Raw genomic sequence first — 13279 nt, forward strand, 5'->3', positions numbered from 1 at the left:
ATTAATAAACAAACGTTTGAATATAATGAATTCCTACTAATAACAGGACAATCGTCGGGTTTATGAAATGAAAAATACTATTAGGCAAACGTACTCAGCTGATCCTTTTAAATCGGTTTGAATAACACGTAACTAGAAGTATGTTTGAATGATATTTATATAGTTTAAATAATACCCTTTTCATGATTTTTTTTAAATATTTGTTATATGAATCGTATCATACTTCAAATTGGTGCATAGATTCATAACGAGGAAGTGAATATTGGAAATTCGTTGCGTTATCTCTTTTAAAAAGTGTAACTGGACCTGAACATTATAATCAACGTTGTTCTGACAGTTTGATGTAAGTGTAAATTTGATTTTTAACATAATTTATTTGATTCGGCCTTCCAATTGTTTTAATACAAGTGCGACTGATGAGTCTTATGTAGACGAAACGCCCGTCTGGCGTACTAAATTATAAGCCTGATATATTTGAAGAGTTTTACACTTAGATGTCATTAATGTACTTGGAATTTCCCGCATTTACCATGCTTTACCGTTATATTAATCAGATTGCTTAAAAATTCCCCTCTTAAATTCATTTTGTATTAACCATAATATCTGGGTGGAAATTAGATACTCATTCGGGCTCGCGGCTTCATGGATATATCATGTACGTGTACATATTCACATTTAGATAAGTTTCTTTAAAATCTGAAACCTAAATAAAAAATGAAAAATTGTGTAATCCATAAAAAAAATATGAAATAAAAAAGGCTAAGAAGCAAAATTTATTTGTTTTTATTAGGCTGACAACCAAACAAGCAAAATATACGACGTTCACAATGTGTGAATAAATCTTGTCTTATTCTCAAGATTCAGCAAAAAGTAAAATAACAAAAATACCGAATTCCAAGGAAAATTCAAATCGGAAAGTCCCTTATCAAAACTCAAACACATTAACCGAATGGAAAACAACTGTCATACTCCTGACTTGGTACATGCATTTCCTAATGTAGAAAATGGTGGATTAAAGCTGGTTTTGTAGCTAACTTAACCTCTCACTTGTATGACAGTCGCATAAAATTCCATTATATTGACAACAATGTGTGAACAAAACAAACAGACATAATAGGTAAAAATATCAAAAAGAGGGGTACAGCAGTCAAACATTGTGTTATAATCTTAATCACTATAAAAACAAACAATTATGTCGACAAAGAAAAACAAAATGGCATAAAGACAAAGCACATAAGCAAAATGAGTGACAAGAAAACAAAAAATGACCACAGAACAACAACACAATGGCGGGATGCATAAGTACCGAGGCACGCCAAAAGGAGATTACCAAAAATGAACTAAACAGTAAAAGATTTCTTGAATTTTTATCGACATGTGTAAACATTTGTTACTGTTTAGTTCATGGCGAAATATATAAAATGGTGATGGTTTGCAGAGGATTAATCAGTCATATGCTCATTGTTGAAGGTTAACTTCTTCGTCATTAGGTTTCTGGCGGAGAGTTGTCTCATTGGTAATAATACCAAATCTTCTTATTTTTATAGATAACATGTGAGTCTAAATATTCAGATTTGTATTTGTATTTTTCACCAAAATTAAATTTAATTCTATGCAAATTGGTAAGATGATGACTATGAGGTAATACGTTTTATTCTATTTCGACATTTGACAAACCAATTAATATATAATATGCCGATAACAATATTTGCTCTAATAATACTAAAATAAGGAAGTATTTAAACAAAAATCCTAACTATTCATAGATGACTTTAAATCTTTAAAAATTGAATGCATCAGTGATGATGTATTCCTATAAATAGACTTTTTTTATGGTGAAAATATTTGAGATACTCTAATTCAAAAGAAATATTGAATGATGCATAGAAAACTAAACATTCGTTGCATCAATGATATAAATTGTTCTTTTCTTAATAGCTGTCATTTGATTTATACATCTCTTCCAAATTATAGGTCTGAAAATTCCTGGTGGAGGGTAAATCGTACAAATTAACTAAAATTAGAAATTTTGAAACATTGCAAATAAAAAGTATTCAGGAAAAACAACTAATTCAACGAATAGCTTGTAATCAAGTCCGGACAATATGAAAATAAACAGAAAAAAACAAAAGAAGATGTGACGGTAACCAATAGATATATCGTTGCCATTTTGGTATCAGAAATCACAATATGACTTTAGAATATTGACCGGTCTGCCATTTTGCCAACCTAGAGACAATCTCCGACCGTCTTAAACACATTGTTCATTTAGAGTCTGTATTATTATCTTACCTCCTATACATTTCTAGGAATGTGATTGGTTAAAAGCGCCCTCGTGGAGACCGTGTATATTTCATATTAGGCTAGTAGGGAGGCGGGGCTTATCTCATACACGGTTAGTAGCGGTGTTACGTCCCTTTATATTCCTTATAAGGTAGTAGGGAGGCGGGGCTTATTTCATACACGGTTAGTAGTGGTGTTACGTCCCTTTATAAAAAACAAAACGGTACTGAGAAAAAATCGTAAAGGTTTCAACAGACGAAGAAAGTGATGATTAAGATTGAAATTAATTCATAAAACACATTTAAACCTAACAAGTTGTTATTGTTGGTATCTTTTTTTGTAGGATCAATGGAAGTAGTTTCTTAATGCTAACAGTATTGAAGACTTGCTCATTTGATAGGTCACTACATAATCTATATTTTCTATATATTTCATGTTCATATGCCGATGTAGAAGTCGATTTGTTTGTCAGAAGTAGCTTTTCATTTTTAAAGTAAAACGTAAAGGGTATAACCTGTTTAATTTAAAACAGTCGTGGTAAATAGTCATTACATGTCCTGACTGTATAACGTTATAGTGTAATTAGTAAATAGCCCCCCCCCCCAAAAAAAAACAAAAAACAAAAACAAAAAAAAACCACGCAGTCATTCATACAATCGTTCAGGAATTGACCACTATATACGCTACATACAGAGTGGTGATAATACATCTGATATGAAAAATGACATTTTACGATCTTTTTTTTCATATGCTTCAACAATGGAGAAAAAAAACCCAGTTTAATATATTGATCCTTTTAAGTGGTTCTCAAGTAGAAGTTCAAAAAGTGAAAAGTTTACGGACGACGGACGCCAAATGTAATACATCCGATATGAAATCTTTCTATCATATGCCTCAACAGGGGAGAAAAACAACAGTATAATATATTTTTATATTCACGATAAAAAAAAATCAACAAAACAAAATGAACACTGTTTGGAAAAGTCAACATTTGTAAAGCTAAATTATGCTGGAAACTTTGAAAAATGCATTTATTGTATCATTACATAATATATTTTCCTGTATCTTAGTATTTGTTTTGTACTCTACTTTGTTATGTTTTTCACTAAAACGTACCATTGAGATGTATTTTCCGGAATTTGCCGAATAACGCCGGAATGCCATGCGATAACGTTACGGAAAGGCATGCGATAATAGCCGGAAGCAGTTGATAAATTTTTCATATCATCCCGCTAAACACCATTTCGGAAGATATGGAATTCAAGTAAATTTAATGCTATTATCATACTGTAAAAATTAAAAGTTATTTACTCCAAGTATATGATAAATATATTTATCATATACTTGTAGAAAATAATAGTATAATTGTACCCCTTGATAAAATTTATTTGTACATATATTTATTCATTAAATTTGAGGAATTGTCTTAGCCGTGTGATATGACTTTCGTTATCAACTGCTTCCGGTATATATCAACTGCTTCCGGTTTATATCAACTGCTTCCTGTAATTATCGCATGCCTTTCTTTAACGTTATCGCAAAGTATTTCGACGTCATTCTGCAAATTGCGGAAAATAAACCTCAGTGGTACATTTTAGTGAAAAAAATAACCAAGTAGAATAAAAGAACGAATATTAGAAAACAGGAAAATATATTATTAAACAATGCAAAACAAATAATTATACAATAAATGAATTTTATAAAGTTTTAAAAAAGTTCTTCTTGTCTGTATGGCTTCTGCTGAAGTATATGATAAAAAGAACATAACATGTCATTTTTCATATCAGACCCCTTATCAGCCCATGGTCAAAATCATCCCTCGAGCCTGTCGGCTCTCGGGCTGATATCATGACCTAGGGCTGATACGGGGTCTGATATGAAAAATGCCATGTTATAATCTATATTTATCATATGTTTAGTACAAAATACAGCAATTTTGTATATCTAATAAAAGTTCTTTTTTCCAGTCTGTATCACCTACCCTGTATCGCATACCCCGTATCGCATAGCTAAACCCGTATCGCATACCCCGTATTTAAATATATGATAAACAGAATAATACATGAAAAAATCCGTATCGCATGCTGTATCACCACTCGACCAATATCAGCCCTCGGGACCTATATATCGGGACTGATATTGGTTCCTCGTGGTGATACAGCATGCGATACGGATTTTGCCATGTATTATTCTATAAAAGATAATTACGATTGAAAACAAGACCCTTTGATGGCCTTCGGCTGTTGTCTGTTCTTTGGTCGAGTTGTTGTCTCTTTGACATATTCCCCATTTCCATTCTCAATTTTATTCCTAATAAAACTTGACAAAATGTTTCTAATAATATCCACGTTCACGTCCTCCTATCCTTGTTCATCACTTATTACAAATTCGATTTATCACCGAACTTTTACTTATCATGAAATAACAGGGGAAAAACAGGAACTGCTTACCCTTCTGAATCACCCGAGTACATCACATTTATGTGGGGTTCCTCTTGTAAAATTTGTGCAGTGTTATGAAGACTTTGGCTTTTCGTCTTTTTCCTACTCACATTGGGTCATCTATCCTCTTTTGACCTACGATTTTGATTGCCTATTTTGTATCTTCTTACTCTCTATAGTTATAAATCTGTTTACATGTTTTATTATTTTAATTGTTTTTAAAGTATGTCATAGATATAATAAGGTCTGCTTCGTGTTTGAGCTTCAATTTATCAGTCATAATATATGAGCCACAGTACTAGTATTCAGTTTTGTTATTATATTTTTCCCCAAAATTTTATTGAATTCTTAGATCTTTTACATGAAAATTACACCTTTAAATGGGTAAGATAAAGATTATAAGGTTACAAATCTTACTTAGATATCGACATCAGACATAGGAGATGATTTCCTTCATAGAACCCTGTATGCAAAAGAGAGGCGAAGGATGCCAAAGGGACATTCAAACTCATAAGTCGAAAATAAACTGACAATGCCATGACTAAAAAAAGAAAATGACAAACAAACAACAGTACACAAAACACAACATAGAAAACTAAAGACTGAGAAAAACGAACCCCACTTAAAACTGGGAGTGATCTCAGGTGTTCCGGAAGGGTAAGCAGATCCTGTTCCACATGTGGCACCCGTCCTGTTGGTCAATTAGTACAAACCCTGTGATAAGTCTAATTCGGTAGGTCACATTCGGGAAAAATTACAATATTTGTTCTTTGTCAATATACCAAAAATAGAAAAAAATTTAAAAACAATCATAACTGTTCATATGTGACTATCAATTAAAATATTTACTGCATCAGTGATGATGTATTCCTATTCAAAGAGCTTTTTATGATGAAAATATTTAAGAAAATTTAAATAAAACAAAAGTGGATGAATGCATAGGGAACTAAACATTTGTTGCGTCAATGATATTTTTCTTTTTTTTCATAACATTTTTTACTGCATAGCTGTCATTGGATTTATAAATCTTTAGCTTTTCCAATTTATTGGCCTGAAAATTTCTGATGGAGGGTAATTCATAGAATTGAAAAATGTAAAATGAAATTAGAAATTTAAAAACATTGAAAATAAAAAGTATTTTATATGGGAAAAAATAATTCAACGAAAAGCTTTCATTCAAGTCCGAACAATATGAAAATAACCAGAAAAAAAGAAAAGATTGTAACCCATGGATATATTATTGTCATTTTGGTATGAGAAATCCCAATACGACTTTAGAACGTTGACCGGTCTTCCATATTGCCAACTTAGAGACAATCTCCGACCGTCTTAAACATAGTACTCTCATTTTTCCGTTTTGCTAAAACACATTGTGCATTTTGAGTCTATATTAGTATGAGGCAAATTCATTTAAGGACATATATAAAGCATATAATCTCTTTGCATTGATATCAACCTTTGCTAAAACGATGATGTATAAAATATCATTGTACCTTAACCTATGACTTATAACAAGTGAGTAGGTAAAATTGCTTATAGTCCAGACCGTAAAGAGCCTGTTTCATATGTTACTCATATGTATAGGTTAAAGTTAATGACCATTGAACACAGCTTCCTGACTGATAAAACATGACATAATTGCATTCTAGAAGCAACTTTCACGTATTGCTATCCTCGTTCATCACTTATTGCAAAATTTGATATATCACAGAATTTATACTTGCCGTGATATTACAGGTGAAACAAGAACTGATTACCCTTCTGAATCACATTAGGTCATCACATTTATTTGGAGTTTCTCTTGCAAAATCTGTGTAGTGTTTTGTATACTTTGGCTTATTGTCTTTTTCCTACTCACATTGGGTCATCTATCCTCCTTTGATCTATGATTTTGATTCCCTATTTTGTATCTTATTACTTTTTGTAGTTATACATTGTAGCTATATAAATCTAATAAAATATAATAAAAAATAACTTGTCTTCGTCTTTTGTTTGTTTTAGAATTATGCCACATATAGGTTGCATTTCTGTAAATATTGACAATGCAATTTCCCATAGGAACTCCTTTTACGGCTAAAACTGTACCACTCATACTATGAAGTTTTGAAAAAAATCATATCCTAGAATGGAAAGTTCATATGCACTACTATTTTTTTAAAGGTCAAAATATAGGGCTGTGCGGCATATTTTCAACGTTTATATGCCCCGAACTTCTAAGAGTTTAAACTAACACTAAATTTCTTAACTACCCCTACCTTAACTGTAGGATTACCACATATTTCAACATAAACAATATGCATATGTATATTTACTGGTAACATTCCCAAGTTATGTCTCTATGAGATGAAACATAGAGATCATAACTGGGAACCAGTATGTAAACAAAATTAATTATCTATGAATATTCTATATCTCCCCAAAAGAGGCGTGGTTTGAGAAACAGCTGTATTTACAAAGTGCAACCTATAACATGGTCTGTTTCGTGTTTGATCTTCACATTTGAAGTGACTGTTTTACCTTTTTAAGGCTGCAACTTCATGACAAAAACTATTGCCTCTTTTCGTGCAAACCTCTCATATACATTGAGCAGCGTTCCAATATTTTGACTATAAAGTAATTTTCAAGAGTTTTTGAACATGGAATTAAATGTCCAGATCACATGAGGACGAATCGATTTCCTTCTTTTAAATTGTATTACTATGTGTTTTAGGTGTCGATGCTTGAAACTCTTAACTCTAATATTTGACCAATTCTTATTTCTGCATTTTATTCTCGTAACCACTTCCCAACATTCATTTTACATATTATTTACATAATGAAATCATTCCAAAAGCACATGTACATGAAGTGTCTGTTTTCCTGTCAATACACCATAATCTGTATTTTCTGTCAGTTTTTTTCTAGATAGACAGGCGCTGTTGACAAATCCAGTTGTTATTAGCAAATTTGAAGTCATCAATGTTATAGTTGCAACCCTTAGCTAGTTTGTTAATCATTATAAGATATGTGAGTCTGATATTATCAATATAGGCAACGAGAGTTTACGATGTTCAAACCTCTGAGGCAATGGCAAACTCCAAAACGCTTTTCGTTTGTAATAGTCTTCGTTTAAGATTGATTAGTTGAATTTATCATAAAAAAACCGTGGAACAAATGTGTCTTACTTTTCAACTTAGTATTCTGGTACGTGTCACTAGATCTTGAATTTTAATAGTTCTTTTTATTTGATCAATTTGTTTTAATCTGCGTTTTTTTTCGACTATGGTCTTGTTTTCCAAATTACGGATTGAATTACATTGACTACATGTATTTAGATACTTGTATGTATGTGTAAAGAAGTCGTGAAGTCCTTTCAACTTCTCACGCGTTCGTGTACCGTGTGATGTTGCTTTAAACAAATTTTGTTCTGCATTTATCTGTATGTATTGATTTGGGTTTTTTTTCAGATAAAAATTTTTCAATGGCAGAGAAAAAGGGAAATCACAGCGAATTCACTTTTTTAAACAACCCATCGACTGAATCTGACGAATTGTTGTGCAAGATACACCAGAAGGAAATAGTCTTCTTTTGTCGATGTCATGATAGATTACTGTGCATGGTGTGTAATCGTTTGGATCATGCAAAATGTAAAGGCCAAATCATTGAAATTACAGTTGCAGCACAAAAAGTAAAAACATCAACAGCAATGGCCAAACTTGAACAGGACATATCAGATCTTTTGCAAAATATAAAAGAAGGTCTACAAATCCAGAAAAATAATTTATTAAGCTTACAAGAAGGTGAAGAAACAATTCAAAAGGAAGTACAGAATGTTTTGGTACGTATTTATCAACAACAAGAAAGTCTTCTGTGTGAATTGAAAACCCGTAATGCAAAAGTGAAACAGACAGAACAAGACTTATTACAACAGGAATCGAGAATTTGTAAATTACAGAAAAAAGTTTCCACCATTAAGCAATCTGGTACAGATACACAAATTTTTATTGAAATGAAACTGGCTGAAGAAAATGCATTCAGAGAAAAAAATTCCTTTTTGGAAGAAAGTAATAATATAAAATATAAAATCGGTTTCCAAGTTAATCCACTCTTTTCTTTGATGGAATATACATTGGGAGAGATCAAACTTATGTCAAAATTAAGATCATACTCTGCTTCCTCAACACAGGAAGCACAGATAGAGCTGCCGATGGCTCAAGATATTACCAAAAATGTATTAAAATGTGAACACACTTTTAATATACACCCATCAAAACACCTGATGGAATTATACGGCTGCGTTATATTACCTAATAAACATGCAGTATTTATTGACAGTAGTAATAAGCGACTTGTTATACATCATGAGAACGGAGCATATTTAAAGGATGTACCGCTAATTGAAAAGCCATTTTATATAACAGCTGTTGGTATGGATGAGGTTGCTGTGTCTTATTCGTCAAGACTGATAAGCATAATAAACATAAAAACCAAACAATCCGAGTCAAAATTGAGGAAGTATATTGAAAATTATAGTCGTGGTATCTGCTATGATGAAGGAAAGCTCTATTTTGTAGATCATAATGTTGGAATAAAGGAAGTAAGCATTGACAAAGAAGTGGTACGTAAAATACAAGTGGATTTAGCGGGAATGGGGAACATTGCTGTATATAAAAACAGGATATACTACACAGCTGATCACAACAATAAACTGTACTGTTGTGATACATCAGGAAAACAAATATGGATGATAAGTGACGAAAGACTCAAAGCAAAACAAAATTCAGCTCCGATAGCCGTAGATAATGATGGAAATATTTTCGTAGCAGGACCGGATACCGGGGTCGTTATAATGATTTCATATGATGGTAAGCATCAGAAGGTACTTGTTGACAAGACTGATGCGATACGACATCCACGTGGACTTTTCTATGACAAGCAACACAAGAAACTACTATTATGTTATAAGAAAAATGGATTGGCCCACCTATTTCGTCTTCAATAAATGATTACGAGTTAGAAGAACAAAGAGAGAAGAAAGCTTTAAACCAAATTCGTTACCCTTTTACTGTCAGTATAGTTCAGAAAGAATTACGATATTTTTTTTTACAAAAACAATATTTTAAGCCACTAGATTAGTTTTGAAATCAACACTTCCCAAAATTCTAAATAATGAATTAGCTAAAAAGCGTTTGTACATATTTATTTAAGCTACACACTGCTGTAAACAAAAATGCATTTCAGTTCAACGACAACCTGTCTTAAAATTTACGAAACTAGGTTTTTCACGCCTCTTTTTTTTACTGTTGTATATGTAACAGTACAAATTGGAATTCAGTAGAATCCAGAATCATCTGAATTCCAATATCTACTAGTAGAAATTAGGATATCTAGATATGTACTAAGAGGATCTTGGATTGTACTGGATGATTACTAAAGAAGACGCAAAAAAGAAATATTTTGTTTTTCATTATAATGAAATACACTAATATAATCAAACTTGTTTGAATAAAAAAAAAAGTACAGTCAATTTCATATGAATTTATTTCACAGCGGAGACTTTTGCTAAAAGTCCTACAATCTTTACCAAATTCACAGTAAATAAAGGCAACAGTTGTATACCGCTGTTCAATAGTCATAATTCGATTAAGCAAAAACAAATCCGGGTATCAAACTAAAACCGAGGGAAACACATCAACTATAAGAGGAAAACAACGGAACAACAGAAACACTGAACTACAACAAAAGCAAACGCCAAATACATAGAAACAGATTGTATGATAACAACTGCCATATTCCTGACTTGGTACAGGACATTTAAAGAAAAAAAATGGTGGGTTGAACCTGGTTTAATGGCTAGCCAAACCTCTGGCTTATATGGCAATGTTAAAAATGCCGCTAAAATGACAACACTTCATGACAGGAATACAGTACAAACAACCGCAAGAACACTCAGCACAGAGAAATACATTAATAAATAATATAATAATACATTACAACATGTAAACAGCAGAATAACAACGGACACCTCCCATGAATTTACGACAGCACACCAGGACACCATAAACGAAATATAAACTGCGCGTCACATGAATGGATCAACGTCACAAAAAGTGACGTATTTTTTTGTGACGTTTATATTATCACAGGTAAATTTCTAAAAATAACTTCTAAATAAAAAAAGCGGGATCGGTATACCTGTGTTCATACATCAGACCGTATTGCACTGGTTACCGGAATTTTGGATACACCAAACCAGGCACTTTATATCTGAGAAACTGGCAATATATGCCCTCAATTTTATAATTCATTCATACATTTTTGTATTATTCAAAATTATCAGTAAATTATGTGTTCTACAAGGATCACCAGTCCTTCACCATTCATCTGATACCTTAATTACTTAAATATATGCTACATAGTTTTAGATTAACACCTGTGCGTAGGAACTTTTTTGTTTTAAATGTGTATTACTTTACAGTATGTTCTTTTTTTGACCGGGCCCGATTAGGTGGTGTTACATCTTACAAAGTCTATCCAAATTTATATTTGCAAAGAATTCCTCTCATCACTACTGTAACAACAGCCCATGAAAAGGCCGTGAAATGTCTGTGAAATATCATATTTCTAAAGGCCGTGAAAAATATTTGATGTTAGAAAAAGACCGTGAAATTTCAATATCCCGTGAAAAGGCCGTGATAATTTGTCCTTTCATGCTTAATAAAAAATATCACGGCCTTTTCACTGGTTGTTGAAACCAGTGAAAAGGCCGTGATATTTTTTCATGTCAATTTTTTCTTATCCGAATTCAGATTTAAAACATCCCATGTGATTATTGTAATATGGTCTAACTATTTCCACTCACATTTTTCTAAATATCCTATAAACTTTTCATTATAAATATATGTCTGTTTAAATATTATTATATGCAATACTACTGTACAGGACTGACTTTTAAATGGAACCATTCATTGTTATAATTAATGACTTTGTGCCAATAAATATTTTGTATTTAAAGAAAAAGTATTTTGCTTCTCGTCTGTACATTATTATAAACAATGTAAACATTAATTTTAATTGGAGCCGAAACATGTAAAAACGAGAACTTCCCGGAATATCAGACCGTATCCGGATTCGTGTTTCTTTTAGAGTAATTGTAACATTTCCGCAAGGTTGGGAATTTGAAAGACGCCGAAGGTCGATAAATATTTACTTTATAGATGCAAGACGAGTGACAGCAGGTTTGAGGTAAGTTAAGTTATTAATATTTTATTCTTTTATGCATCATATCAGCAAAATGTTGATGACGTTTGTGAGCATTTCCATTGAACGGATTTTCACTGAATTTGCAGAAACCGCGCAAACATGCATGTGATATATTCACTTATATTTGAGTCTGTTGCACTTGATTCCTTTAATCATTTCTAAGACTTACCGGATCCGTTAAATTCGATTACGGTTTGTTTTGTTTATGTATTTGGGAAAAAAAGGGGGGTCCTTTTTCCCCACACTGGCCACATAAAAAAAATGACATTTATGTACAGTATACTACGTAGACATAGACATAGATAATTGGAAACGATTATAATAGCAATAAGTATCTCTGAAATGGAGTTCACTCTCACAATCAGAGGCGTAACCCCCTTTGAATGTGTCGGGAGCTATTTAAGTATTTTCTGACTTGGCCGTCGCGACACAGAGTTCAAAAGGGATTAATCAGATGCGTAGCAGGGAAAGTATTTAATATTTGTACGGCAAAATGACCTTTCTAGAAGGGTTTGTGCCATATCATAAGAATAATTGGTATGGCAATGAGGTGTTTAAAAAATAATTGGTATGGCGAATGTGCCTGCAGTAAAAGTTGCTACGCCCCTGGCCCCTTGTAAAATAAATAGCTGTGATTCATTACGGCCACTCAGTCTAGACAAGTTTGGCTTTAGCCATACATATTATTACTTCAAAGAAACATTTAAATTTAATAGTCTGTCTTAAAAGTGTCTTTAGTCTTTAAAAAAATCTAAAAAAAATAATATAAGTTGACAATACAGAACTTCGTTAACTAATGATGCCATATTGGATAGGGGCAGATTTTCTGGAAAATGGTATGAAAATATGGGAAAACCTATGCATGTTTCCAAGTGGCTGTTCTGTTTCAATGATGTTTTTTAGTATTTTTCATACCATTTTTACCTCCAGTATGAAAATCTGCCCCCTATTCAATATGGGGTCATTAACCGTGAAGTCCTGTATTGCATGGAATAATATTGTAGCTGTTTTAAGTACATGTATGTACATAAATGCCAAAAATTAATTTGAATATATAAATAGTTTTTTATATACATGTATAATATATGTAATGTTTCTTTATTTATTCTAGGAATGAAGAGCAAAAGGATATAGCAGTCTTTATATAAATAGTTCAGGAATCCAGTTGGAAAGAAGAGCTTTTCAGTTAAAAGTATTTCCTGGGAATTAACAGGAACTTCTATAAATGTTTTTCTGGAATAGTTATTCAAAAGGGCAGTGAAGTGAAGGATTATATTAGACAAATATTGCTGAAGTGGTAAAATCAGACCCAA

The 13279-nt window shown here is 32.2% G+C and overlaps 1 protein-coding gene across 1 annotated transcript; it reads left to right on the top strand.

Annotated features, from left to right (window-relative positions):
- The first annotated feature begins 222 nt into the window (after window positions 1-222).
- LOC127701302 (uncharacterized) lies at window positions 223-10559 on the top strand. Its single transcript, XM_052205185.1, has 2 exons — window positions 223-343; window positions 8171-10559. Exon 2 carries the CDS (start codon window positions 8185-8187, stop codon window positions 9703-9705), a length of 1521 nt encoding a protein of 506 aa, XP_052061145.1. The 5' UTR covers window positions 223-343; window positions 8171-8184; the 3' UTR covers window positions 9706-10559.
- Window positions 10560-13279: the final 2720 nt, after the last annotated feature.

The sequence above is a fragment of the Mytilus californianus genome, unplaced genomic scaffold, assembly GCF_021869535.1.
Source record: "Mytilus californianus isolate M0D057914Y unplaced genomic scaffold, xbMytCali1.0.p SCAF_5, whole genome shotgun sequence".
NCBI classification, from domain to species: Eukaryota; Metazoa; Mollusca; class Bivalvia; order Mytilida; family Mytilidae; genus Mytilus; species Mytilus californianus.